The sequence below is a fragment of the Muscardinus avellanarius genome, assembly GCF_963383645.1.
Source record: "Muscardinus avellanarius genome assembly, chromosome: 4".
NCBI classification, from domain to species: domain Eukaryota; kingdom Metazoa; phylum Chordata; class Mammalia; order Rodentia; family Gliridae; genus Muscardinus; species Muscardinus avellanarius.
The window spans coordinates 120,008,139-120,033,465 of NC_137789.1; the positions used below are offsets into that span (position 1 = coordinate 120,008,139).

Consider the following 25,327-nt stretch of genomic DNA (forward strand, 5'->3'; position numbering starts at 1 on the left):
AGGGGTTCCTTTAGGATCTTATGTTCTTATTGCACATGGCTCAGCCCGTCTAGGAACAGCTATGGAGACCAAACGGTCAGGGTGGCGGGGCGGAGCACCGGACCACCTCAGGTGGGGTGTTCCAGCCTGTGTCCAGTTCTTACAATCTCTTTGGGCCTGGTGGCCACCTCACTGCAGGGTGTACCTTGTGTAAAAACCAGATCTGACATTTCCTTACCAAACTTCCTTTCACAGCAAGACTATTTGCCGGGGTACTTTTACAAAAAGAACCAAGAGAAACTCTGGGAGAATAGTTGCCACCTTGTGCCGGCAGCTCGGGGAAGTAAGGCTTTGGAAGATGGCAGGCTTGAAGCCATTGCCACAGGGAAACTCAGGAAAAATGGCAATTCCAAAAGGCCCAGTATAAACGCGGGAATAAATAAAACCTCCCTCCTTACTCTGGCAGCAACTGTTTTGAGAAAAACCCTCATTTGAAAGGGAGGGTAAGAAAACCGTCCTGGTTCAGGTGTCTCCTTTGTCCTGCGTGCAGGAGGCCTGGTGCAGCCATGTCCATGGAGGGTGGAGAAAGGCGCCTGCAGGCACTGGCTCTTCTTCCCCAGCCGGGGTGCTGCCCTGGGCTCCTGGGCTGACTCCTGGAGGAAGAACCTTCTGGGTCCTGGGTGTGTGACTTGGGAAAAACCAGCGACAATGATGCAGCTGCGCCCTGTGGCCCCATAAGGCAGAACCCATGAGAGGACTCCGTTGGGAAGTGGGTAGACAGATCTGGCCCCTCTCCAAGCCCCGCCGTTCTAGGGGCAGGGGGCTAGTGGGAGGGCTCCTGGGCACCAGGATGAAGAGCCCCCTGAGGTGGCCAAAGGTGGGGAGCAGCTTGAGTGGGTGGCCTCGCCCCAGCAGGCCCTGTCTGGGTTCTACCATGGCTCAGTGCTGACCTAGAACCTGCCCCTAGGGGTACCTTTCTCCCCCACAGCCTGTTCCTCTCGAGTTCAACCATTAACCTGGTGACCTTCAGAAGTTTTCTATGGATTTATACCATCATGATTATTGCAGCCATCAAAAGCAAGCTGGGGCCGTGGGACTTTGAAAGCATATGACCCAACTTTCCTTACACTGCCCGTGATGGCTAATGTCTAGCTTTTGAAGGACCAGGCTGCCTTCCCCAAACAGGCCTCATTTTCTAAAACAAGGAAGAAATCATCTGAACAACTTAACCCAATCCCTGCATAGTTAAAAAAGTGGACTCTCTCTCTCTATATATATATCTTTATATATGCTCTATTTACATATAAATAGATATATATACATATACACGCATGTATAAGTTACATTCTATGGACAGTTCTCTTTCCTCCTCTCTATCCTTGGCCAATGCCTCTTGGCTTCTCCTGTGAGGTGACCTGGTAGTGGCTCCCAGAAGGGGGAGAAGCAGCTAGGCACCCCCTCCCCCAGCTCTTCCCACAGACATTTGCTTCAAGTTTTACATTCTACTTTCGTTGCCATGGTTTCTGTATCCTAGGAGCGAGCTGATGCTGAGCCTCTGCCAGCCTGGGAGGGAGGGAAGCAGCTCAGTGGCAGGCTTTCTGTCTGTCCTAAGAGCTTTCTGCATTTACTGTGTGAGAGAGGGCAGTTGTGCGGCGTTCGGCCTCCAATTCCATTTTAATTTTTTTTCTTTGTATGTCTTTCCTTAAATATACAGTCCATCACCTTGGCTCAGTGCGTGTCACCAAAAGTTCTCCAGGGATTTCATAGTCTGGGGAGGAGAGTGGTAACAGTTAAAGGGCAGTCAGGACCATGCAGCTCCAGTTTAGCCCACAAGCAAGCAGCCCCTCACTGTGCCGCCACAGGCTTGCCCCTGGAGTGCGGTTCTCCAGAGCCAAAGACACACAGCCTCAGACTCAGCCTGAGGCTGGATCCCTGCCAAGGGGACACAGGCAAAGAGGGGCAGGGGAGCAGGTGCCAATACAGAGAACCCCACCCGCTGTGCCCACACTCCTTTAGGCTCCCTGCAGGCTGCCGACTTGGGGTCTGGGAACAGGGCCTGTCCCCACAGGCAGGGGCAGAGGAGGCGGGAGTGCCTGCTACCAGCACTTTCCCCCCTGTGCTGAGCGGCTCCATTTGACCATGAACTCTGTAACCTTCTGTTCCCTTCCTGAGACCACAGAGGAGCTGCCTGGGCGGGGCCGGATGCCTGTGGTTTCCAGGCTGCCAGGTGCAGCAGGCACTGGAGAGGGCCTCAGATCCCACCCTACGGGAGAGGAGAGGCCTGTGTGCCTGCCCACTCATCTTGCTCTGTGTCTTCCTGCCTGGTAGGGCAGGGGAAGGAGGGCTCCTGGCCCACCTGTTCCCACATGGTTCTTCCTGTCGTGGGGGGGATAGGGTGCGTGGAGGCCGCTCTGGGCCCAGGAATAATTAGTGGCCTCAATATTACAGTAAGGCAACAGTCAGCTGTGCTTGGGAAAGGGCTGTGGTGACTTGATGGGCCAAGGAGCCCTGAGTGGCCCTTAGCAACAGCTCTGGGCTTCCACTGCCCGGCAACAGTGGGGCAGTGAGACTAGAGGGCTGCCATAGACCCCGGCTTGCAAGCCAGCCCCAGAGCTGCTGTTTCAGGGGCCTAGAGGTCAGTCTGGGAGGAGATTCTGCCCCCTCACCAGGCTTCTTCCCTCCCTCCTCTGCTCTGTGAGCAAGGCCAAAGCTGCCAGGAGTTGCGGGTCAGAGGCAGCCCTGGCTCATACTTGAACCTGGGTGGTGTGGCTGGCCCAGGACTATCAATGCAGGGAGGCCTGCACCTCTGACAGCCGGCTGCAGCTTGGGGTGCCCATCTTCTGTGCTCTGTGGTACATGTCTGTGTCGCCGAAGTAGCGGGCCCGGTACAGCAAGCCTTCCTCTGCAAGGCAAGGTGGTAGGGTTAGGGAACACCCCGTACCTCCGGGAGCCTGCCAAGAGGCCTGCTGGGGCCTGTGGGAGTAGGAGGAAGGCTGGGACAGGCCCAGGAGCTGGTGGGAAGACCCTGGAAGAGCAAAACCTTTGCCCCCTCCTTGGGAGAGGGATGATAGGGGCCCCTTTCTACAGTGTGGGTGAAGCCAGCCAATGTGAGAACCTGCTTTCCTGGCAGTCCTCCCCAGGGTCCCACAGGCAGGTCTGGGTGCACAATCGGTGGGAGGTCAGGAGATCTCCATCTGTCTCTGCATACTCCTCCCTGGCAGCCCAACTGACAGGTTGATTGCAGTGATTTATAAGAGCCTGGAGAAAATCACCAGGTGGCCCAGGCTCCCAGCCCTGGAGAACACAGGAGTAGAGCCCAGGTCCTGGGTGGGAGGTAGCTGGCCCAGAGCAGTCCCAGGTGCCCGGCCCACAAAGCAGTGGGTGAGTCGGGCTTTCTCCTTTCCTTGTTCTCAAGTTTGTCCTTGGTCACCCTCCCAAATATTGCATGTATACACACATATACACATGTATACGTATACATACACGTATACGTGTATACACACACACACACACACACACACACACACACTCACTTTGCTGTTTTTCTTTCCAACAGTTGTTTCGAAGGTTGGCGATATAATCATCTTCCACGTTCTGCTCAACCGTTTTGAGGCTGGCGCCAGAGTACTCCTCCGAGAAGGTGTCAGCCACATAGTAGACGACATTCAGGTGGTCAGTGAGTCGCCTGTGGACGTGGCCCACCGACCTGGCCAGAAACACACCACGTGCAAAGTGGGCCCAGATTCCCAGGCCTGGGGAAGCTCAAGGGATGATGGGGCCTGTGACAGGAGGTACCACGCAGGCTATAGGAGTAATGGGTTCCCCTCACACTGTAGCAGAAATAGCCTGCTCCCCCAAACAAAGACCTGCAGCAAAGGCAGTGTCCCCGATGCACAATGGCCCAGTGATTCCCAAAGTCAGGGATACTGCCCCTTGGTGGATGCTAGACCAATCCAGGGGAGTGGTAGTAGTCTGAGTTGGGGGCATTGAATAAAATAAGGGGATGAAGCCAGGTGCGGTGGTGTACACTTGTAATCCCAGCATTTGGGAGGCTGAGACAGGATTGCGGTCCACCAACAGCCTCAGCTACTACTTAGTGAGGCCCTTTGCAACTCAGTGGGACCCCGTTTCAAAATAAAGAATAAAAAATAGGGATAGGGGTGTAGCTCAGAGGTACATGTTCAATCCCCAGTACCACACAAAAAAGGGGATGATAGAAGGGCACAGAGGGGTGCTGGGTGATTTTTTTTTTTTTTCTGAAGAAGGTGTTAAGGCAATAAAAGTTTGGGAACCTATGTTCCAAGTTCTCTGTTTACCACATCACTGACCTGGGTCTCTTGGGGAAAAACAAAGGAGAGGCCCTGATCTGGGAAGGTGGGAACCTGAGAGGAAGCTCTGCTCCAGTGCCTCCATTCCCCTATTCATCCCCTCAGTGCATGCGTGCTGAGGAGCTGCCCGCCTCTCCAGGTACTCCCAGTCTAGAGTTCAGAGCCTCAGTGAATAAACACGGTAGAGCCTGAGCTCAGTGTGGGCAAGGCCCTGGGTTCAATCCCCAGTAAGCCCTACAATAAAAAAGGGAACAAGCCAGGCATGGTGGCACACATCTGCAACCCTAGTACTCGGGAGGCTGAGACAGGAGGATTTTAGGTTCTCAACCACCCATAGCAACTTAGTAAGGCCCTGTACAACTTAGTGAGACCCTGTTTCAAACCAAAAATAGGGCTGAGGGTGTAGCTCAGAGGTTGAATGTCTCTGGGTTTAATCCCTAATACCACACATACACACACAAAAAAACAGAAAGAACAAAGTGAAGGCAACATTCAAAGGAGTCACATTCTTCCAGTCCCAATCACGGGCTCTGCAGGCAGCAGGGAGGACGGCCTCTGCCCAACCCACCGCTGCCTCTCATCTTTCTAGCTGCAGGGAAAGGCCGGCATCTGGTTCAGAGAGCTTGCGCCTGCAGCTCTGGGCCCAGTGAGCCAACTATGCCCCCTGCTGGCCGAGAAGGAGACTGCATGCAAAAGGCTTCCAGGGACAGGAGCTGAGCACCCACTACGTATGAGATGCTACGCCAAGCACTGGAAATACAGGACGCTGGCACCTTAAAGGGTCAACTCGCTTGTCAAAATTTACAAGTGAGTTTAAATTAAGTACTCATTCAACAAATATTGCTGAGCATTTATTTTTCTTTTTTTGTGGTACTAGGAATTAAACTCAGGAGCATTCCTCAGAGCTGTACCCCCAAACCTTTTTATTTTGAAAATAGGGTCTCACTAGGTTGCTGAGAGTCTTGCTAAACCGTTGAGGCTGATCGCAAACCTGCTATCCTCCTGCTCAGCCTTCCAAGTACTAAGATTATAGGCATGTGCCACCACTCCCGGCTTCTGATTTCTAATGAGCCAGACTTTCAGTACCTGTTACTCACTAATTTTCACAAGTGGGGAGCTATCACTATTCCTGTTTTCTAGATGAGGAAACCATGGTTGTGCACCTTGTCTAGGATCACAACTTTGTGGAGAAGCTACGGTTCAAAGTCATCTTTGCTGCAAATCTAGAGCCCTTGAACTCCTTTCTGTGGCCACAGGGCCTCAACCAGCAAAGATTTCAGGGTTAGGACAAAAGGATGGGAAAGGAAAGGAGTTACAAAGACTCTAAGATCATATGTGAAGTTGAGTGTGTGCACTGTTCCAGGGAAGAAAGGTCTGGGGCACCCACTGCATTTTCTCAGCAGCTGTGATCCTAAAATATCAAGAGGCTCAGCTCCACAGAGATGACACTTTCTGTGCTGCAATCAAGAACCTGCTAGATAGGACAGGTAGGAAGGTCCCTGGCTGGGGCTGAGACTCCAAAACCTCTGTGTGCCCGCTGCCCTGGCTCGGCCCCCAGTACTCACGGCCTTGGGCTCAAACTATAAGGTGGACTGGAGACCATGAGCTGGCTGAGAGCCGACACGAGGATCAGGATGAGGATGGGCATCAGCTGGACAAAGACTCCTAGCCCGCCCTGGAGGAAGAGCCAAACGTCACCCGCTGTCCAGTCATCAGCAGCCCCGCCAGCGCAATGCAGCCCAGGGGGCCATCGCACCATACTCTCCCCTTCCCTTCCAAAGTTCCCCCAATGCAGAAGCTCCTCCACCTGCCAGCTTCCCCAGACCAAAACAAGGCGGCCATTGGGGAGAGCAAGGAATATGCGTTTTCTTGTGAGAGAATACCAACAAACCAGCAAAAGTGGCTTGCCCCCGAGAGAGCAGGAGGCGGGGCTGGAGAGAGGCTCCCTAGGGACACCTTTCTGAATTCTGAACTATACAAATATATTACCGATTTAAAAACTAGAAATAAAAAGGAATACATCCACCGTGTGATAATTTGTGATTTTAAAAACTTCTGTATGTCAAATATAAACCTTTTAAAAAAAATGAATAAATACTGTCAGAGCAAAGAGAACCCCTGCTTGCCAGAATCTTAAATGCTCTGCAACTGTCTGCAATATTTAATTTTAGCCAGCTGGCTGTTTGTTGATTTGTGGCATACAGAATGTGTTTGAAGCACTGTGTGGTTTTTTCCTGTATGGTTTACTGGGGATTGAACTTGGGCCTCCCACATGTTGCGCAAGTGTTCTGCCACTGAGTCACGTCCTCAAGCCCCCCATTTCTTGTACTAGGGACTGAACCCAGGGGCAGCCTATATCTGAACTACATCTCTCAGCCCTATTTTATTTTTTATTTTGAGACAGGGTCTTGCCAAGTTACTGTGTTGTTCTCAAAACCTGCAATTCGCCTATCACTACCTTCCAATTACTGGGGGATTACAGGTGTATGTCATCATGCCTTCCTAACTTGTTTTTTTTGTTTTGTTTTGTTTTTTGACGATGGTAATGGGGACTGAGCCCAGGGGTATTTTACCTCTGAGCTATGCCCCCAGTCCTATTTATTTTTTATTTGAAATAGGGTCTGAGAGCCGGGTGTGGTGGCGCACACTTGTAATCCCTGCGCTTGGGAGGCAGAGACAGGAGGATCGTGCAGGTTCGAAGCCAGCCGCGCGCGCTGGCTTAGGAGACCCTGTTTCCAAATATAAAAAAAATGTAAAAATAGGTCTGGGAGTCCCGGAGGTAGAAGGGCTTCCAGGAACCCCAGTACCACCACCACCAAAAAAAAAAAAAAAAAAAAAAAAAAAAAGAAAAGAAAAGAAATAGGGTCTGAGTTGCTGAAGGCATCACCAAGTTGCTGAGCCCTAGTTGTGAACCTGTGATCATCCTGTCTCAGCCGTGCGCCACCATGCCCGGCTTGGCTTGCAGTTTTTATATGCATGTTTTAAAGTGTTCTGAAGAGCACTTATGCTGGCTTTCATTACAATTCTCTCACAAAGTTGAACCTTCCATTTCTTGGAAAATGTCACTTTGGCCTGGTGAACCAAACTTTGTAGATGCTGTTCACACTTGGCTTGTCAGCAAGTGGAGAAGTTTCTGCATGACATCATCCCCCAACAGAGGCCACCAGATCACCACTCTGACAGGCAATGTGGAGTGTCTCCTCTGCTTTTCTCAGCAAAACGGCAAGGGGATGAGAATGGCTTGTAGGCTCAGCCTTGTGGAGGCACTGCAGGTCCCAGAATGGACAGTGTGGGAGGTAATGCCACTTCTAGGCCCCACACTCTGGGGTGCCCTTGGTCCCCTTGCTCTCCCTGGCCCTTCTCCACTCACGTCACCCTGGTTCTCCCTGCGGTCCGGCCTTTGCTGGTAGGTATAGCGCATGCGGCCATTGCTGTAGACGTGGACGTTACCTGAGGGTCAGAGGGACTGAGTCAGGAGCTGGGCTGCTGGGAAAGGGAGCGGTTGGCATTCAGTCCCCTGCCAATACCCCAGGGAGGCCTGGCTGTGGGGAGCGTGAAGGACTTACTAGAAGGGAAGCCACCACCAAAGAACATGTTGAAGAGGTCTTCGGGGGAGATGTCAGCCTCGAAGCCACGGTGGAAGTCTCCATGCCCGTGGCCGTGCCGGGCTGCCTGGCTCTTGTCATCACCAAACTGGTCATACTGTTTCCTCTTCTCTGGGTTGCTAAGTACCGCATATGCTGTGCCAATGGCTGCAGAGGGAATGGAGAGGTCAGGCTGGAGGAGGCTGGGTGTGGGCAGGGCTCCCATACATCATTTTCCAGGTACTTCTGCGGCGCACTGAGGGGTGGGAGTCCTTGGAAGCAGTGGGAAGTCGGCCTGTTGGGTAAGTGTGGGGAGGAGCGTGCCGTGCCGGAAGACCCGAGTGAGTGTGCAGCTGGGGCTGCACAAGGGCGAACGCACGCTCTCTTCCTCATGACGCCAGCGGAGTTTTTCCTGGCCCTTTACAGGTGTAAACTGAGGCTCTGGGAAGTGAAGTGACTTGCCCAAGCACAGCCAGCTGAGGTCGCAGAGCCAGGAGCCACACCCAAGAGTGACCTGCTTCAAGCTTTCTCACTGATGTCACTCTGCCTTCCACATCTCTATCAAGGCGCCCAAGGGGATGACATCCCTCTCTAGTGGTAATAACATTTAGAAATCACAGTGACACAGGCCAAGCAGACACAGGTCTCATAAACTGGGAAGCAGCGGGGAGTGCCGCGAGGCCAGACCCCCGGGTTCAGGCCGATGCGCTCCACTGTGGGTGGTGTAGCTGGGATGAGTCCCCTCCTTCAGGCCCCCATTGCTATGTCCTTCCTGGCTGAGGGGCCTCCTGCTCCTCCTCACACTGGCCCCTGGCTCAGAGCAGTGGCCCCAATGCCACTGGGACACAGCCTGCACCCCAGGGAAGGAGGGCAAAGGTCCCTCCTCCTCTCACCTAACAAGGCCCCGACACTAGATCTGGCCTCTCAGTCCCTGGCAGGCAGGGCTGGAGGAACATCACCATGGCCACCTTGCTGCCCTACTTCCTTTCTGCTTCTTCCTCTGGGGCAGGCCCCCGGGACACTGAGCACCACGTCTCGGGCCTCCTCTGCCACAGGTTCGCCACCTGGTGATGGTCCTGGCCCCAGTTCTGACGGCAGCACACACAGGCCAGGCGGGGCAGGTCACCATGCTCTCTTCCAGCAGAGACAGGACAGGAGTCAGGGGAATAAGGCACCACAGCGCCAGCAATACAGGGCCGACACTGAGTCAGCGCACACGTGGCCTCATAGGTTAAGTAAACCTAAATGAATAAAGGGCAGCTCAGCTGGGCTCGGTGGACATGCTTGTAGTCCCAGCACTTGGGAGGCTGAGACAGGAGAATTGCAGGTTTGTGGCCAGCCCCAGCTTAGTGAGGCCCTTCACAACTTAGTGAGATCCTGTTTCAAAATATAGAATAAAAAATAGGGCTGAGGGTGTAGCTCAGAGGTCGAATGTCATGCTTTCAATCCCTAGTACTGCCCCCCCCCCCAAAAAAAGGTATCTTATTTATTTATTTTTTTGTGGGCCTGGGGATGGAACCCAGGGGCATTCGACCTCCAAACTATACCCCCTGCCCTATATTTTTATTCTTTATTTTGAAACAGGGTCTCACTAGGTTGATGCATGTCTTATTATTTGCTGAGGCTATCCTCAAACCTGTAATCCTTCTGTCTCTGCCTTTCAAGTACTGGGATTACAAGCGTGCACCACCAGGCCCAGGAAAGGGCAGTTTATGATTGAGGCCAGAGTGACACACTTATTCTCAAGCTCAATGTGTACCACTGCAGGCCTTAAGTGAGTGTGTGTGTTGGGGGAGTTGGCTGGTGCTGAGGTCACTAGGCCAGAGGCCCTGACTTGGGGCTGTCCTGCCCCTTAGTACAGGGAACTGTCACATACAGGTGAGTCAGGAGGCTGCTCCTGCCCCAGGAACTGAATGATTGGAGAAGCTACGAGAACTCTCTCCCATCCTGTAACCCTGGGGAACGGTGAAGGGGAGGCAGACTGCAATGGGCTCTGACAGACTCTACATCCCTAGAGGCAGCTCCTCTGACCTCCGGAAGCAGCTCCCCAGCCTGGGGGCCAGGGCCAGTTCATCCTGCTCCCCAGCCCCTGCACCCAATTCCTGGGAAAGCTGTCATGGCCCCTTATTCCCAGGGCAGGAAATAAAAATACAAAATGCCAGGGTACCAGGGCTGGCTCACCTTTGAAAGCTTCCGTGGCGCCAGGAGCGTGGTTCTTGTCTGGGTGGAATTTGAGGGCCAATTTGCGGTAGGCCTTCTTCAAGTCCTCATCCGAGGCGCTTCTGCTCACCCCCAGGATCTCGTAGTAATCTTTACACTGCTTGACCCTAGGGGAGGGAGGAGAGCATGGCAGAGGGGCTCGACATGGGCCCAGGGCCATGCAGCGAGGGGGTGAGGAACAGGCGGCTGGGGCGCAGCTCTGAGCGGGCGCCGTGGGATGGCAGGGTGTGGCTGACGGCTGCTCTGGGTCAGTGTTTTGACTCCAGGGACAAGGGGCCACGAGGAGCTCCGACTGTGCTGGGAGCTGGGCAGGGCCCATTGGAAACACCAATACATTTATGATCCAAGAGAGGAGCTGTTGTCCCTGGTCAGACTAGCATCCACTTCCCTTCGGCTAATACTCCCTCACTGGAGGCCACCTTGGAAGGACTGCCACTGTCTGTCATCCAAGGCCACGTGTGCCCTGAACTCAGCTAATTGTACTCTGCTGACGGTCTATCTGGAGAGAGTAACATGAAGGCCAGAAATGGCGGGTGCCTGTTCCCCCTCTGCACTGAAGAAATACTCTCTTCCATTATTGTTATTATTATTTTTGGTGGTATTGAGGATTGAATTAAGTGCTACATTCTACCTCTGTGCTATACCCCAGCCCTATTTTATTATCTATCTAATGAATGAATGAATTTTTTTGCAGTACTGGGGAGGGAATCCAAGGGCATTCAACCTCCAAGCCACGCCCCCCGCTCTATTTTTAATTCTTTATTAAAAACAGGGTCTTACTGAATTGCAAAGGGCCTCACTAAGTAGCTGAGGCTGTCCATGAACTGTGATCCTCCTGTCTCAGCCTCCCAAATGCTAGGATTACAAGCGTGCGCCACCAGGCCCAGCTGTTATTTATCTATTTTGCTGCAGTACTGGGGATTGAACCCAGGGGCATTCTATCTCTGAGCTAAACCCCTAGCCTTATTTTTTATTCTTACTTTCTTTATTATTTTTATTTTTTGTGGAACTGGGGATGGAATCCAGAGGCATTCTACATCTGAGCTATACCCCTAGTCCTATTTTTTATTCTTTATTTTGAAACAGGGTCTCATTTTGAGTTGCAAATGGCCTAAGTAACTGAGGCTGTCCGTGAACTGCAATACACCTGCCTCAGCCTCCCAAATGCTAGGATTACAAGCATGTGCCACCATGCTCAACTATTATTATTATTATTTTTATTTATTTTTTGGTGGTACTCGGTGTGAAACCCAGAGGCTTTCTACCTCCGGGCTATAATCCCAGTCCTATTTTATATTTTATTTGGAAACAGAGTCTCACTAAGTTGCTGGGAGCCTCACTAAGTAGCTGAGGCTGGCTTTGAACCTGTGCGATCCTCCTGTCTCAGCCTCCCAAGAGCAGGGATTACAAGCATGTGACACCACACCCAGCTAGCTAGCTATTTATTTATTTATTTATTTATCTTTTTTAATTTTTTTCAGTACTGGGGATTGAAACCAGGGGCATTCTATACCCCTGAGCTACACCCTCAGCCCTATTTTTAACTCTTTATTTTGAAACAAGGTCTCATTGACTTGCCCTACTTTTTATTCTTTATTTTGAAACCGGGTCTCACTAAGTTGCAGATGGCCTCACTAAGTAGCTGTCCGTGAACCATGATCCTCTAGTCTCAGCCTCTCGAATGCTGGGATTACAAGTGTGCGCCACCATGCCCAGCTCTTTATTTTGAAGGGGAAAAAAAAAGTCTCACTAAGTTGCAAAGGGCCTCACTAAGTAGCTGAGGCTGGCTGTGAACCTGCGATCCTCCTGTTTCAGCCTCCCAATTACTGGGATTCCAAGTGTGTGCCACCACGCCTGGCTCTATTTAATTTTTATTTTAAAACAGGTTCTTACTAAATTGTGGAGGGCCTCATTAAGTTGCTCTGGCTGGCTACAAACTTGTGATCCTCCTGCCTCAGCCTCCCAAGGACTGGGATTATAAGTGTGCGCCACCAGGCCCGGCTCACCAATTCTTACTTTCTGGGGTCCTGAAGATGCCCTGGTTCTTGGCCTTCTCTAATGCCTTCCTAACCCTTCTTACATTAGTTTCTGTCACCTACAACTGTTGGACTTATCTGGTGAAACCCTTGTACAGTTTATGACAAATTACAGTCCGAAGCTTGCTGGAGTTGTATGCATGACCTGGGAAGGATTCCCAAAGCTAGCAGGTGGGGGAAGTGAGGGCCGGGAGCCCTCAGAAGCCTGGGCTGAGTGATGTCAGGCCTGGTGGAGAGCTGCTCACTGCAGGGCCTGCTCCTGGAGGCATAAGCCTGCCTCCTGTCTACTGCCCCCACAGGCTCCATATGTGAAAAGGTCTTTGTTGGGGTGGGGGTGGGTTGAGGGAGAATCTGGAGGGTGAGACCAGGCTCCATCCCTGTCTGACAAACAGAGCTGTGTGAGGCCCGGGGACCGCCGGGCAGTGCAGGGGAAGGTGGTGTCAGCGTTTCCACAGTGGGGCCCTCTTTCCCATACTGCATTCCGGGGCTGTGTGAGAAATAAGGCTGGACCTCTTCCATGTCCCCCCCACCCCAGGCCCCTTCCAGGGTGGAAGTGAGGGGTAGCTGCACCGCAGGAAGCCTTCTGTGGGCACCCTGGCCCAGCCTCTACCTTCTCACGGCCGCCACCTGTTCTGCGGTGTAGCCTTTGCTGCTCTCTGCTCCTCCAGCTTCCCCGTTGGCCGAGGGGCTGTCGCTCCCCCCTGTTTTCCTGTGGGTCGTGTGGGCTGCCTCTGGGGGTTGGGGTTGATCGCCAGCAGACTGTGGTTTCTGGTTGAGGGACTCGATCAGAGCTGTGCAAGACAAGGAAACCATTGAGGGCTCCTGCTCAGCAAGGCTGCCTGCCCGGCCTGGGGCCAGCCCCCCCCACCCCCCCAGCAGAGCCGGTGCTCCTCCCAGCTCAGCCACTGCTGCCTCAGAGCTGTCTATTCTTAAGAGCCTGTCCACAGGAAGGCTGCAACTTTTTTTTTTACATTAACTATTAAATTTTAAATAAAATTAACATTAAATCCACATAATTTATGAACAAATCTGAGCTGCCTTATTTTTCAGATATTCTGTGTGTGTGTGTGTGTGTGTGTGTGTGTGTGTGTGTGTGTATCTTCTTTTCTCCCCTCCAGTTCTGGGATTATACTTGCAAGGCAAGTAAGCACCCCATCACTGAGCTCCATCTCCAGCCCTTTTCAATTTTTATTTTGAAACAGGGTCTCTCTAAGTGGCCCATCCTGGCCTTGAACCTGAAATCCTCCTTTCTCAGCCTTCTGAGTTGTGAGGATTATAGGCATTTGCTTCTGAGCTTAGCTTATAGATTTTTCTTAATAAATTTAAGCAGATTTTTGATATTCTGATAGTCTTTTCAAAAGTTTACTTGGGCCAGGTGCCCGGTGCAATAACACTATAATCCTAACTATTTGACAGGCTGGGGAATCACAAGCTTTGAGGCCAGCTTGGGCAACTTAGGAAGATCCTGTCTCAAAATAAAATAAAAAGGGTTGGCTGAGGGTAGCCAAGTGTGGTGGCGCATGCCTGTAGTCCCAGTACTTGGGAGGCTGAGAGAGGAGGACTGTAGGTTCGAGGTCAGCAATTTAGTGAGATCCTATTTCCAAATAAAAAATAAAACAGGGCTGGGGATGTAGCGTGAAGGAAGTATGCTCCTGGGTTCAATCTCCAGTACCACCAAAAAACAAGAACAAAAAACAGTAACAAAAAAGCACACTTGGGTTTTATTAATAAACTGTGCAATATATGATTTTAAGAGTTCATTTAATTCTACTTTATTTCTGTGTGTGTGTATATATATGAGAGAGACAGATACACACATACAAACACACACATTAAACTCAGGGGCATTCTACCTCTAGCCCATTTTATTTTATTTTATTTTTTGGTGGTACTGGGGTTCCTGGAAACCCTTCTACCTCCGGGCTACACTCCCAGACCCTTTTTTTTTTTTTTTTTGAAACAGGGTCTCTTAAGCCAGCGGCCGGCTTCGAACCTGCGCGATCCTCCTGTCTCCGCCTCCCAAGCGCGGGGATTACAAGCGTGCCCCACACCATGCCCGGCGCCCTTTTTATTTGGAAACAGGTTCTAAGTTGCTGAGGCTGGCCTTGAATCTGTGATCTTGCTGTCTCAGTGTCCCAGGTACTGGGATTACAGGGGTGTATAACCATGACTAACTTATTTCTTTGGTTTTACTCTGCTCTTTTTTCCCCTCTTTTAATGAATTTTTTTCTACTGAACTAATTCAAATCTGAGTACTTTTTCTCTGCATTGCACCACATTTGTTTTGGCCTAAAATAATTAGGCTGCTTCATGTATTATTTATTAACATAGCACATCAGTTATAAACTGTTCAATGTCCCTAGTCCAGATTTTTTGAGGTGCTGGAGATTGAACTCAGGCCTCCCAAGCATGTTAGGCAGGTGCTCCACCACTGAGCTGACCCCCAGCCCTACTTGCAGCTCACTAAGTAGCTGAGGCTGTCTGCTAACCATGATCCTCCTGTCTCCGCCTCCCAAGAGCAGGGATTACAAGCGTGCGCCACCACGCCCAGCTGCACTACATTTTGAATACTGAAAATATGTAGTCCCAAGCCGGGTGTGGTGGCGCACGCTTGTAATCCCCGCGCTTGGGAGGCTGAGACAGGAGGATCGCGCAGGTTCGAAGCCAGCCTCAGCTACTTAGTGAGGCTCTCAGCAACCTAGTGAGACCCTGTTTCCAAATAAAATAAGAAATGGGTCTGGGAGTATAGCCCGGAGGTAGAAAGCCCCTGGGTTCCACCCCCAGTACCACCAAAAATAAAAAATAAAAAAATAAAAAAGAAGATATGTAGTCCCTTGCACTATTCTCCATTGTTTTCTAGTCTTATCTTTTGTCTTTAAAACACTTCAGAGCAGGGTGTGATGGTGCATGCTTGTAATCCTAGTACTTAGGAGGCTGAGGCAGGGGAATGCAGGTTTGAGAACAGCCTCAGGAAGTAGCGAGACTCACCAATCTGGTGAGACCCTGTTTCCAAATAAAAAATCAAATAGGGCTGGGGGTGTGACTTGGAGGTAGAATGTCCCTGGGTCCCATCCCCAGGACCAAAAAAGCATTAAAACACTTCAAAGATTAAATTACTATTGCTACTACAAAACTAATACTAGCAGCTGGGTGTGGTAGTGCTTGCCTGTAATCTCAGTACTTGGGAGGCTGAGACAGGAGGATTGCAGGTTTGAGGACAGCCTCAGCAAGTAGTGAGACTTTGATTAACCTATGGAGACCCTGTTTCCAAAAAAAAAAAAAAAAAAAAAAAGGAAGCCAGGCATGGTGGCACATGATGCTTGCGATCCTAGCATTCGGAAGGCTGAGACAGGAGGACTGCGGTTCGCAGACAGCATCAGCTACTTAGTGAGGCCCTTTGCAACTCTGAGACCCTGTTTCAAAATAAAGAATAAAATATTGGGTTGGGGTGTAGCTTGGAGGTAATGCTCCTGGGTTCTATCTCCAGTAACACACACACACACACACACACACACACACACACACACACACACACGGCTGGGGGTATAGCTTAAAGCTAAACTACCTCTGGGTTTAATTCCCAGTACCACCAAACAAACAAACAAACCAACAAACAAACACACACTAGGTCCAGAGTAAGTTAATGCTAATTTTTTTTTAGTACTGGGGATGAATCCAGGGGCATTTTACTTCTGAGCTACATCCCCAGCCCTATTTTATTTTAATTTTGAGACAGGGTCTTACTAAGTTGTGGAGGGCCTCACAAGTTGCGGAGGCTGGCTGCAAACTTGTGATCCTCCTGTTTCAGCCTCCCAAGTACTGGAATTATAAGTGTGTGGCCGGCTAGTTAATGCTAATTTTAATTTCCTAGCCTAAAACAATTATGCTGCTTCATGTATTATTTATTAACACAGCACATCAGTTATAAACTGTTCAATGTCCCTAGTTCAGATTTTTTGAGGCGCTGGAGATTGAACTCGGGCTTCCCAAGCATGTTAGGCAGGTGCTCCACCACTGAGCTGACCCCCAGCCCTAGGTAATTTTTAAACTCACCAATAAAACCAACCATTAACCATTCAAAACTTTTAAATCTCAAAGCAGTATATCAACAGACATCCTGTTCTGAGGGCCAAAAAGGGCAATCCTCTGCAGGGAGGACAGACCTTGATGCAGGGGCACTGCTCACGAGGCCCATGCCTGGCAGCCACCACTCAGCAGTGAGGAGGAATGGGGGGGGGCAGACGTCTGTCCAGAAAGCCAGGGGTGGTTCCAGGAGGGAAGACACCAGCTGTGCTGCCCACTGCTATCTATCGCCACACTTCTTAAATGGCTGGTCATGTCAGATGCCCTACTTCAGTGCCTGGGTCTATACAGGGAATTTGCTGTCACCCTCAGACATGGGCATGGCTATCCAAATCCAAGTCCTTGGTTCCTGCTGACTCAGTGAGGAGAGGCCCAAATCCCTGGCAAAGTCCCCTGTGCCCATTTACTCCTGGCACAAAACCAGTTCTCAGAAACCTGCAGTCATAGCCAGGCATGGTGGTGTACACCATGTGATCCCAGTACTTGGGAGGCTGAGACAGGAGGACTGCAGGTTCGAGGATAGCCTCAGCAACTTAGCTCTCAGCAACCTTAGTAGATCCTACTTCCAAATAACAAATAAAATAAAACTTGGGGTGTATCCCAAAGGGAGAAGGCCCCTGGGTTCCACCTCTACCACCACCAAGCAAAACAAAAAACAAACACCCCCAGTCATGCCAGACCCTGTGTAGTAAATCCCAAAGCCTTTGACAGTCTCCTGGGAAACCAGGCATCCAGGCCCATTGTGACCCCAGGAAGGATGGTGTCAGTGCAGTTGGGACCCGGCTTCCTTCCCGGGTGCTGGGTGAACTCCCGGCACTGAGCTGGGGACACCCTCACTGTGACACACCTGGGCTCACTGCAGGGCCTTGGAGCAGGCTCACTGCGGACAGAGCGCTGGGGCTCAAGACACTGCCCTGAGCCACCGCTGCCTCATCAGCAAGCTCTCCGAGTCTGCAGCGGGAAATGCACACACAGCAGCCAGGCAGGGCTCGCGCCCCGGGGGGGAGGGGGAGGAATGGGGCTCCTGCAACAGACCCTGGGGCGCTCAGGGGAGCAACAGCAATATCATTTCTAGCACTGGGCGCTTGCTGCGAACCAGGTGGGCACTGACATAGCTCACTTAACTACAGCTTCAGAAGGTTAAGTCGTATGACCCACCGTGACCCCACTTTACAAGGAAGCTGGTTAAGTGGCAGAGCGGCATTTGCGCCCGGGGAAGTTCAGCTCTGGGGTCCCTGCTCTTCACTCTGCTGCCATCCAGGGCTCCATGTGTCTGACGGGTGCCATGCCCAGCGATGTCATTCCGTCAGTGTAAGAGATGTTAAATTCAGAAAGGCCCCGAATCGACCTGCAGATCTGCCACTTTTTAGCTGTATGACTCTGGCTAACCGCAGAGATTTGTCTGAACCTCGGTTTCCTCACAATGGTGGTATGAAGATGAAATAAGCCAATATGTGCAAGCACATGGCACTGAGACTGGCATGGAGTCGAGTTCAAACAGAGTAGCTGCTAATACCATGACGTGGCTGATGAACTGGCCACACAAGCACATTGGCCAGCGAGGGCCTGGGGCCGGCTAGGGGTCAGTGCCAGGCTTAGGAAGCTAAGTCTCAGCACTCAAGCAGGCTCCACACCATGAGACTTCAGACTGTCTCTGATGCCAGGTCCATGCCAGTCCCAAAGGATACAGATGGAATGAAAAGATGAAGAGATGTTGGTCCAGATGGGAAAAGGGGAAGGGCTGGCTCCTAAGGCTTTAAAGGAGCTGCTACTGGTTTCTCTGGTAGTTCTAGTGGTCCAGGTGGAGCCCAACATTCAGGGCAACACAGCCAGTCATCCACTTGCAATGACACAGGAGCATCAGTCTGGAGAAGGGATGGGCTCTCTCCAGCACCCACAGAATATTCTGGAGGCTTTGAAAGACAATTACATGGAGCCAACCACTCTAATATCCCTACAATGCAGGGAGAGAGCAAGAGAGAGAAGAGAGAGAAAGAGATATCACGCACGAGTGCTGCCCCACCCATTCCCATATCCAGAAACATGGCTATGCTGCAGGCTACGCAGAAGGTTCCTGCTTGAGGTGGAAACTGAAGATTCCTGCTGCTGGCAAGCAGGTCTCTCTTGTGGCCTGGGCACCCCCTGCCAGGCCGGTGAGTTGTGACGGCCTGCCCTCTGACTCACTGTTACAGTCCTCACAACAGTGGCTGAGAGGCAATGTCACAAGTGCTCAGAGACAGAACAGCTTAATGTTGACCCTGGCTTCACCTCGTCCCAGCAAAGCCAGTGGACCTTTAGAAAAATGAGAAATCAGAGGAAGAGGGCAAAGCTGCGCGGGCAGGGGGCAGCCGAGGTGGACGTGAGAGGGTGCCTATGGACTAGGCACCAGGGCAGCCCTTCCTCAAGGCCGGCCGGAGAGGCAGCTGCCTGGCTGGTTCAGCCCGGCCCTGCCACTTGCTAGCAGGGTCAACCTGGATGGACAAGTCATCAGCTTCCCCAGGCATCAGCTTCCCCAGGCAAAGTTCCATCTCCTTCATAAGGCTCAAAGGAGAAAGGAGTCTAGCATGTGCAGGACTCAGCACGACGTCTAGCGAATACTGTTACCGGTCACTTTTGTCATTAGGGAAAAAGGTGAGTTTCCGGATCCATGTATCTGTAGTGCTCAAAGCGAGCCAAGCAAGGTCAGCGTGGAGAAAGCCTGGGATTGGAGGTCGTGGGCTCTGGATCATTTGCAACTGGCTGAGCGCCTTTGTCAAGCTAATTCCTCGTGAAGATATGGCCCCTGCCCTCTGAGGGGCAAATGAGATCCAATGGAATCAAGTGAAAGGAAGGGCTGAGCACTCGGCGGGCTGGTGAAGGAAGACTCCAAGGACAGCCCCACCCTGGCCTCACCAGCACTGGCATCTCTCTCACACCTACACTCTGAGTTCCAACATCCCTCAGCAGCCAATCCTCCCCTCTGCGTGCGCTGGCCTCCCCAACAGGCTGGACCCCAGTGTCAGTCATCGACAGAACTTCAGGACAGCGCAAGCTCCAAGAGCCCTTAGCGATCATCCAGGCCAACCCTCTCTTTGTATGCTGGGACATCAAAGTCTACAGACAACCTGGTGCCTTCCGTTATTTTTGCTAAGCCTCAAGAAACGCTGATGTCTGCCGGGTGTGGTGGTATACACCTGTAAATCTAGTACTTGGGAGGTGGAGAAAGGAGGATCGCAGGTTCTTGGCCATCCTAAGCAAAATGATGAAACCCTCAGCAACTTAGCAAAACTCTGTTTCAAAATAAAATAAAATACACGCTAGGAAGTAGAATGCCCCTGGGTTCAATACCCAGTCTCTCTCCTACACACACACACACACACACCTGATGTCCACCAGGCAGCCAGGTACTGGATAGAAACTCCCAGGAAAGGGCTAAGTGGCTCCTCCACCCATGTTCTTGGCCTCCTAGCTCACCACCCAGCTACTGCTCCACACTGCAAACAGTCCAGTCCCTGGAGCCTCCATACAGCAGGAGGGCCCCGGATGCTTCCAGGTTGCAGTGAACTTCCCCGACCTCTGACCCTTCCATCTGTCCTTCTACTTTTCCAAGGCCAGCCTCCACTCACACTCATAATCCTCCCCTTTTACTTCTCAACCCGACCTTTTCCTCGGGGCCTCTGCAGCATCACAGCACCACCCACCACCTCCCTACCACACCTCTCCATGGCTCTGGCCCTCTCCCGGGATGGCCAGCTCCTGGTGTTGCTCCATCTCACTCCAATGCTTCCTCTGCCTTTGCCAATCGGCGAAGGGCAGGTGTGGCCCAACTTGTGCCTGAGGTGACTCTCCATATTCTACCCGCTCCCACAGTGATGTCAGCCATGCCTAACTCGATGAGCTCTGCCACACTGCTGATACCAGATTTTCACCTGGAACCTGGAGCCTTCTCTAGAGCGTCAAGCTGACGGCTCCCCCGGAACCCCTGCCACCTTGTCCTCCTGTCCTTCAGCTTGGGTTTCTTCTTCGTCACTCAGGTTTGGATTTTGACTTTCCATCATCCTGAGTCCCCCCTCTCACACAAAATCTTGGCATCTCCTCTCCTGCCAGCATCTCCTTACTCTTGGCTTACTGCCTATCTCAGGCATTCATAACAACTATTACTACTTCTTTTCTTTTTTTGGTACTGGGGATTGAACCCAGGGGCATTCTTACTCTGATATATACTCCCAGCCCTATTTTAAATTTTTTTAGCTGGGCGTGGTGGCGCACGCTTGTAAATCTCCAAGCTTGGGAGGCAGAGACAGGAGGATCATGCAGGTTCGAAGCCAGCTTTGCTGGCTTAAGAGACCCTGTTTCCAAATAAAAATATAAAAATAGGTCTGGGAGTATAGCCCGGAGGTAGAAGGGTTTCCAGAAACCCCAGTACCATCAAAATAAAATTAAATTAAATAAAAAAAAATTTTTGCGGTACTGGGGATGGAACCCAGGGGCATTCTACCTCCGAGTGACACCCCCCAGCCCTACTTTTTTATTCTTTATTTTGAAACAGGGTCTCACTGAGTTGCAAAGGGCCTCACTAAGTAGCCGAGGCTGTCCATGAACTGTGATCCTCCTGTCTCAGCCTCCCAGATGCTGGGATTACAAGCGTGCGCCACCATGCTCGACTCCTATTTTAATTTTAAACAGGGTCTAAGTTGCCGAGGCTCACCTTTAACCTGGGATCCTCTTGTATCAGTCTATCAAGTATCAGGATTACAGGCATGCAGCACCATGCCCACCTGGGCCCTCATAACGACTAATCAAAGCCATTGTTTCCCAATTGCTTTTTTGCCTTGAGTCTCTCTTCCCTTTCATTAAACCAATATACTGTTCTCTTTTAAGAACAGTACTCTTAGCTGGGCGTGGTGGGGCGCACTTGTAATCCCAGCATTTGGGAGGCTGAGACCAGAGGATTGCAGTTCGTGGACAGCCTCAGCTACTTAGGCCCTCCGTAACTTAGTGAGACCCTGTTTCAAAATAAAAATAAAGAATAAAAAACAGGGCAGGGGGTGTAGCTCGGAGGTCAAATGTCCCTGGGTTCCATTTCCACATCCACAAAAACAAAAAACAAAAAAACAGTACCCTTAGTCCTGTCGTCAAAAACTTCAATGGCTCGGTGGGGTTACAACTCAGTGGTGGAGTGCTTACCTAGCACTGAGCTACATTCCCAGCCCAGCACCCAATACAAACAAGAACAACAAAAACTTCAATAGTTTCCTCACTAACTACAAAATAAAGTGAAAACACTATAGCCTGGCAGAAAAGGAGTCCTATAATTTGGGCCCTATTTTACTTTCCATCCTGAATCCTCTCTATATACAGATTTGTATCTCTACTGCCTCTAAATCTTGATAGACCCAATCCCCTTCTCCAAACTTCTTAAAGCTTTGGGCCTCCATTTCTTTCCCTCCAAGCCCCATACCTTCCTTCAAAGTGCAGTTCAAGTACAGTTCAAGTTTAGTTCTGTCTAATTCCCTAAGGCTGTCCCCTATGTGACCTAACAGTATTTGTATGCCGTTGCTGAAGCACTCACCACAGTGCTCCTAATATAATCCTCAGGACACTGCCCTCCATGCTGGACTGTGAGCCCATAGACAGCAGGAACTGGATTTTTTATGACTATACTTAAGTCTTCAGCATTTAACATTGTGCTTAATTCTTGTTATATCATGGTTTTAATCTTCTGCCTAAGTTCTGATACTTTTTTCTGTAAATGTCTCCTTTACTAGAGACAACTCTTTGAGGTGAGGGATCACATTTTGCCAATCCTGCTATGCCACCCAGCAACAAGCATAGGACTTACAAACAAAACGAAACAAAAAAGATCGACAAAAACCTGTTGCATTGAATGAGCATCTGGAATGACCTCAAATGCAAAGCATCCAAAATCAACAACCACTTAGTGTTTCTCCATCCTGGGCCTAAACCAACCCCAGGTCCTTGCCAGATCAGTGTCGGGCTAGGTGGTACGAGGTGAGGTTTATAAAGCAGATGCATACGACGTGTACTATTTCCAGAAGAGCACAAACATGGCAGTAATTATGCAGCAACTCTTGTGTCTGAGCCCCAGGAAGGACACCCATTCAGGTCCCTCAACTGGCACAGGAAGCCTGCTGCTGACATGCCCCACAGGCCCTTGTGTTATCATCCTTTCTTGGCTGCCTGCTCCTGTGCCCCCAGCAGAATCAAATTTTGACAGCTGGGACTCCATACCCCACCAAGCTCCCCACTTACAGGGAATGACTTATTTCAAAGGGAAGCTCCTTAAGCAGGTTATCTAAGGAATCCTGGCAAAGACAAACTCCAAGAAAAGGCAAACAGATCAAAGATCAACCTGCAGAGTCAGGAGGAGAGTTCAGGCATTCCAGGGCACCTTCGGCCAGTGCTCCTCTTTCTCCATTTCATGACAATGTGGGCGGGGGAAGGAGAGGAGGCAGTGACCATGCCGTCCACTTTCTAGGTGTGTGATCTTGGGCAAGTCAATCACCTCTGAGACATTTCCTTATCTACAGAACAAAGATAATGATCTTGCTCTGCCTGACAGGGGAGGTTCAAGTGACAAAAGGCATGCATGCATTTTGTCACTTTCTATAATGAAAAAAGAAAAGGCCTTTCTACAATGCAAAGCTCTGTGGAAGCCATAGTTATTCACGTTATCTGAGCCAACTCTATTTTTTGTGGTACTGTGGGGGAACCCAGGGTTTTTTCTACCTCCGGGCTATACTCCCAGACCTAATTTATATTTTATTTGGAAACAGGGTCTCACTAAGTTGCTGAGAACCTCACTAAGTAGCTGAGGCTGGCTCAGAACCTGTGCGATCCTCCTGTCTCAGCCTCCCAAGCGCGGGGATTACAAGCATGCGCCACCACACCCGGCCTGAGCCAACTCTAAATCTTTTAGGTGAGGAAAGCTAAGCTAAAATGGTCACATGACAGGACGAGACGCCAGTCTTCTAATTCTGAGTGCATCTTATATGCCAGGCAGTAATCACAGGCACACAACTTTGCCCTCCTCCTTTCCAGCTTCTATTATGAAAATTTTCTTTGAAACCTTGGGTTAAGAAACAAACAAACAAACAAACAAACAGGAGGCTGCTTCTGGGTTAAGTAAGGTGATGAGTAGCAGAGACCTCACTAGTCCCTTCCTGTTTCCGGAGCCTTCGCCCGGGCCACTCAGCAGCCTATATAACCAGCCACTGATGGCCTAATGAGGGTGAAGATGGGTTGAGGGGGGGTGGCTGAGGCCAGTATCCCCAATAAACCACCAACCCGAATGTTATGGGCGGGTGAAGCGAGGGAGTGAGAAGCCGGGCCCAGGGCAGGCCGACCGAGGTGGTGAGGAGGTGGGTGATAACTGGAAGGCTCTTGTTTCGGGCGGGTGGTCCCTGGCCCTTGACTGGAGATTGCGAAGGACCGAAGATATGAAGACGCCTTTCCAGGGCGCCCGGAGGTCAGAAGTCTTTCCCTCCTCTAAGACCCATTCCTTCTCTCAGCAGAGTTCTGTTTATATATTTCAACTATACTATTTCCCAGGCCGGTAACTGGCTCTAGGCCACCGAATGGCCCCTTGGGAAAAGTAGTTCGGTTTCGCTTCTAGGTGAGCTGCCTTCGCCTGGTATGCCCGCGCATCGCATTCTCGGAAACCTCGGATCCCAGACCAGAGGGATCCAAGGGCACCCAGAGAGCTGAGCCCGCGTCGCCCCGCGTCTTCAAGTGTCCCGCATCCCGCAGGGGCGCGGGACAGAAAGACTACAGCTCCCAGCAGCCCCCGCGCGCCACAGTGCGCAGGCGTAGCCGCGCCTCGCCACCCCTCCCCCTCCGCCAACTGCTCCCGTCGGTCCGTTCCCGTATTCCCCCCATCAGTTCCAATGTCCCCTCTGTCTCTCCGGCACCTCACACGCACCGCGAACTCGTGGCGTCGGGTACAGCCTCTGCGCCTTCTCCAGGAAGCGGAGCGCCCGGTCGGGCTGGTTGCTCTGGATGGCCTTGAGGGCGATGCTGATACAGCGCTCGGCTTCATCCTTGTTGGATTCCATGGCGGAACCAGAGCGCGGAACCAGGGAGGGGGAGGCCCGGCGAGCGGAGGGCTGCGCCAGCCGCCGGCGCGTCGCGGGGCAGGCCGGCGCGGAATGATGACACGGCCCTCCGCCCCGCCTTTCCCGAGATTTGAGTGAGGCTTGAGCGAGGGCGAAGGGCTACCGTATGTCTTCTAAGAGACGGACGTTTGGTTTGGGCGTTAATGGTGCACGCTGTAGTCCTAGAGCCCTAGGTGTTGTTCCACAGGTCTTATGGTTGGGCAGGTTCTTGTAGCCATGGTCTGCATTTGAGACAAGGTTATTCATTTATTCAGATATTTACTGAGTACCCACTCTTTGACAGGTGCGGTTATATGATTGGGATAGAGTAGTGAAGCAAACCTAAGCCCCTGCCCACAAGGGGCTTATACTCTACTGTGTGTAGGAGGTGGGAAGACATCCAGTAAATAGACACATTCAGATAGCCATAAGTGCTAAGAAACAAAATAATGAAAAGTACAGGGATAGAGGGTGGTAGGCACTATTTTAAATCGTTTGATAAAACTAATCTCTCTATAGTACATTTGAACAGGTGTCTGAATCCAGGAGAGATGGGTAGATGTGACTACCTGGAGGAAGGGAGGTGCAGGCAGAAGGAAGGGCAAATGCAAAGGCTCAGAAATGGGAATTTTTTTGCGGGTCGAGAGATGGAACCCAGGGGCTTTCGATCTCTGATCTACACCCCCTTCCACCCCCTGCCTTATTTTTTATTCTTTTTAATTTGAAACGAGATCTAAGTTGCGGAGGGCCTCACTCAGTAGCTAAGGCTGGCTTCCAACCTGAGCGATCCTCCTGTCTCAGCCTCCCAAGCGCTAGGATTACAAGCCTGGGCCACCACGCTCGGCGAAATGGGAAATTTCCTTGTGAGTTATTCCAGGGCCGAGAAGGAGAAAACAATATAGGGAACAAGTCCACTCCAGAGTAGAATACAGATACATCATGATCCACTTTCAGGGTTCCCACTCTGGTGCAAGCAATTTTGTCCAGGTTACCAATGATCTCTG

The 25,327-nt window shown here is 51.1% G+C and overlaps 1 protein-coding gene across 1 annotated transcript; it reads right to left on the reverse strand.

Annotated features, from left to right (window-relative positions):
• Window positions 1-1,717: 1,717 nt before the first annotated feature.
• DNAJB12 (DnaJ heat shock protein family (Hsp40) member B12) lies at window positions 1,718-24,356 on the reverse strand (the record flags this gene model as incomplete). The annotated part of the gene is made up of 9 exons (XM_080694593.1): window positions 24,152-24,356; window positions 12,758-12,938; window positions 10,073-10,218; window positions 7,874-8,059; window positions 7,678-7,757; window positions 5,873-5,982; window positions 3,513-3,685; window positions 2,784-2,881; window positions 1,718-1,747 (listed from the first exon to the last, which is right to left on the reverse strand). The coding sequence occupies exons 1-9, from the start codon at window positions 24,282-24,284 to the stop codon at window positions 1,718-1,720; spliced, it is 1,137 nt and encodes a 378-aa protein (XP_080550719.1). The 5' UTR covers window positions 24,285-24,356.
• Between the last annotated feature and the right edge of the window lie 971 nt (window positions 24,357-25,327).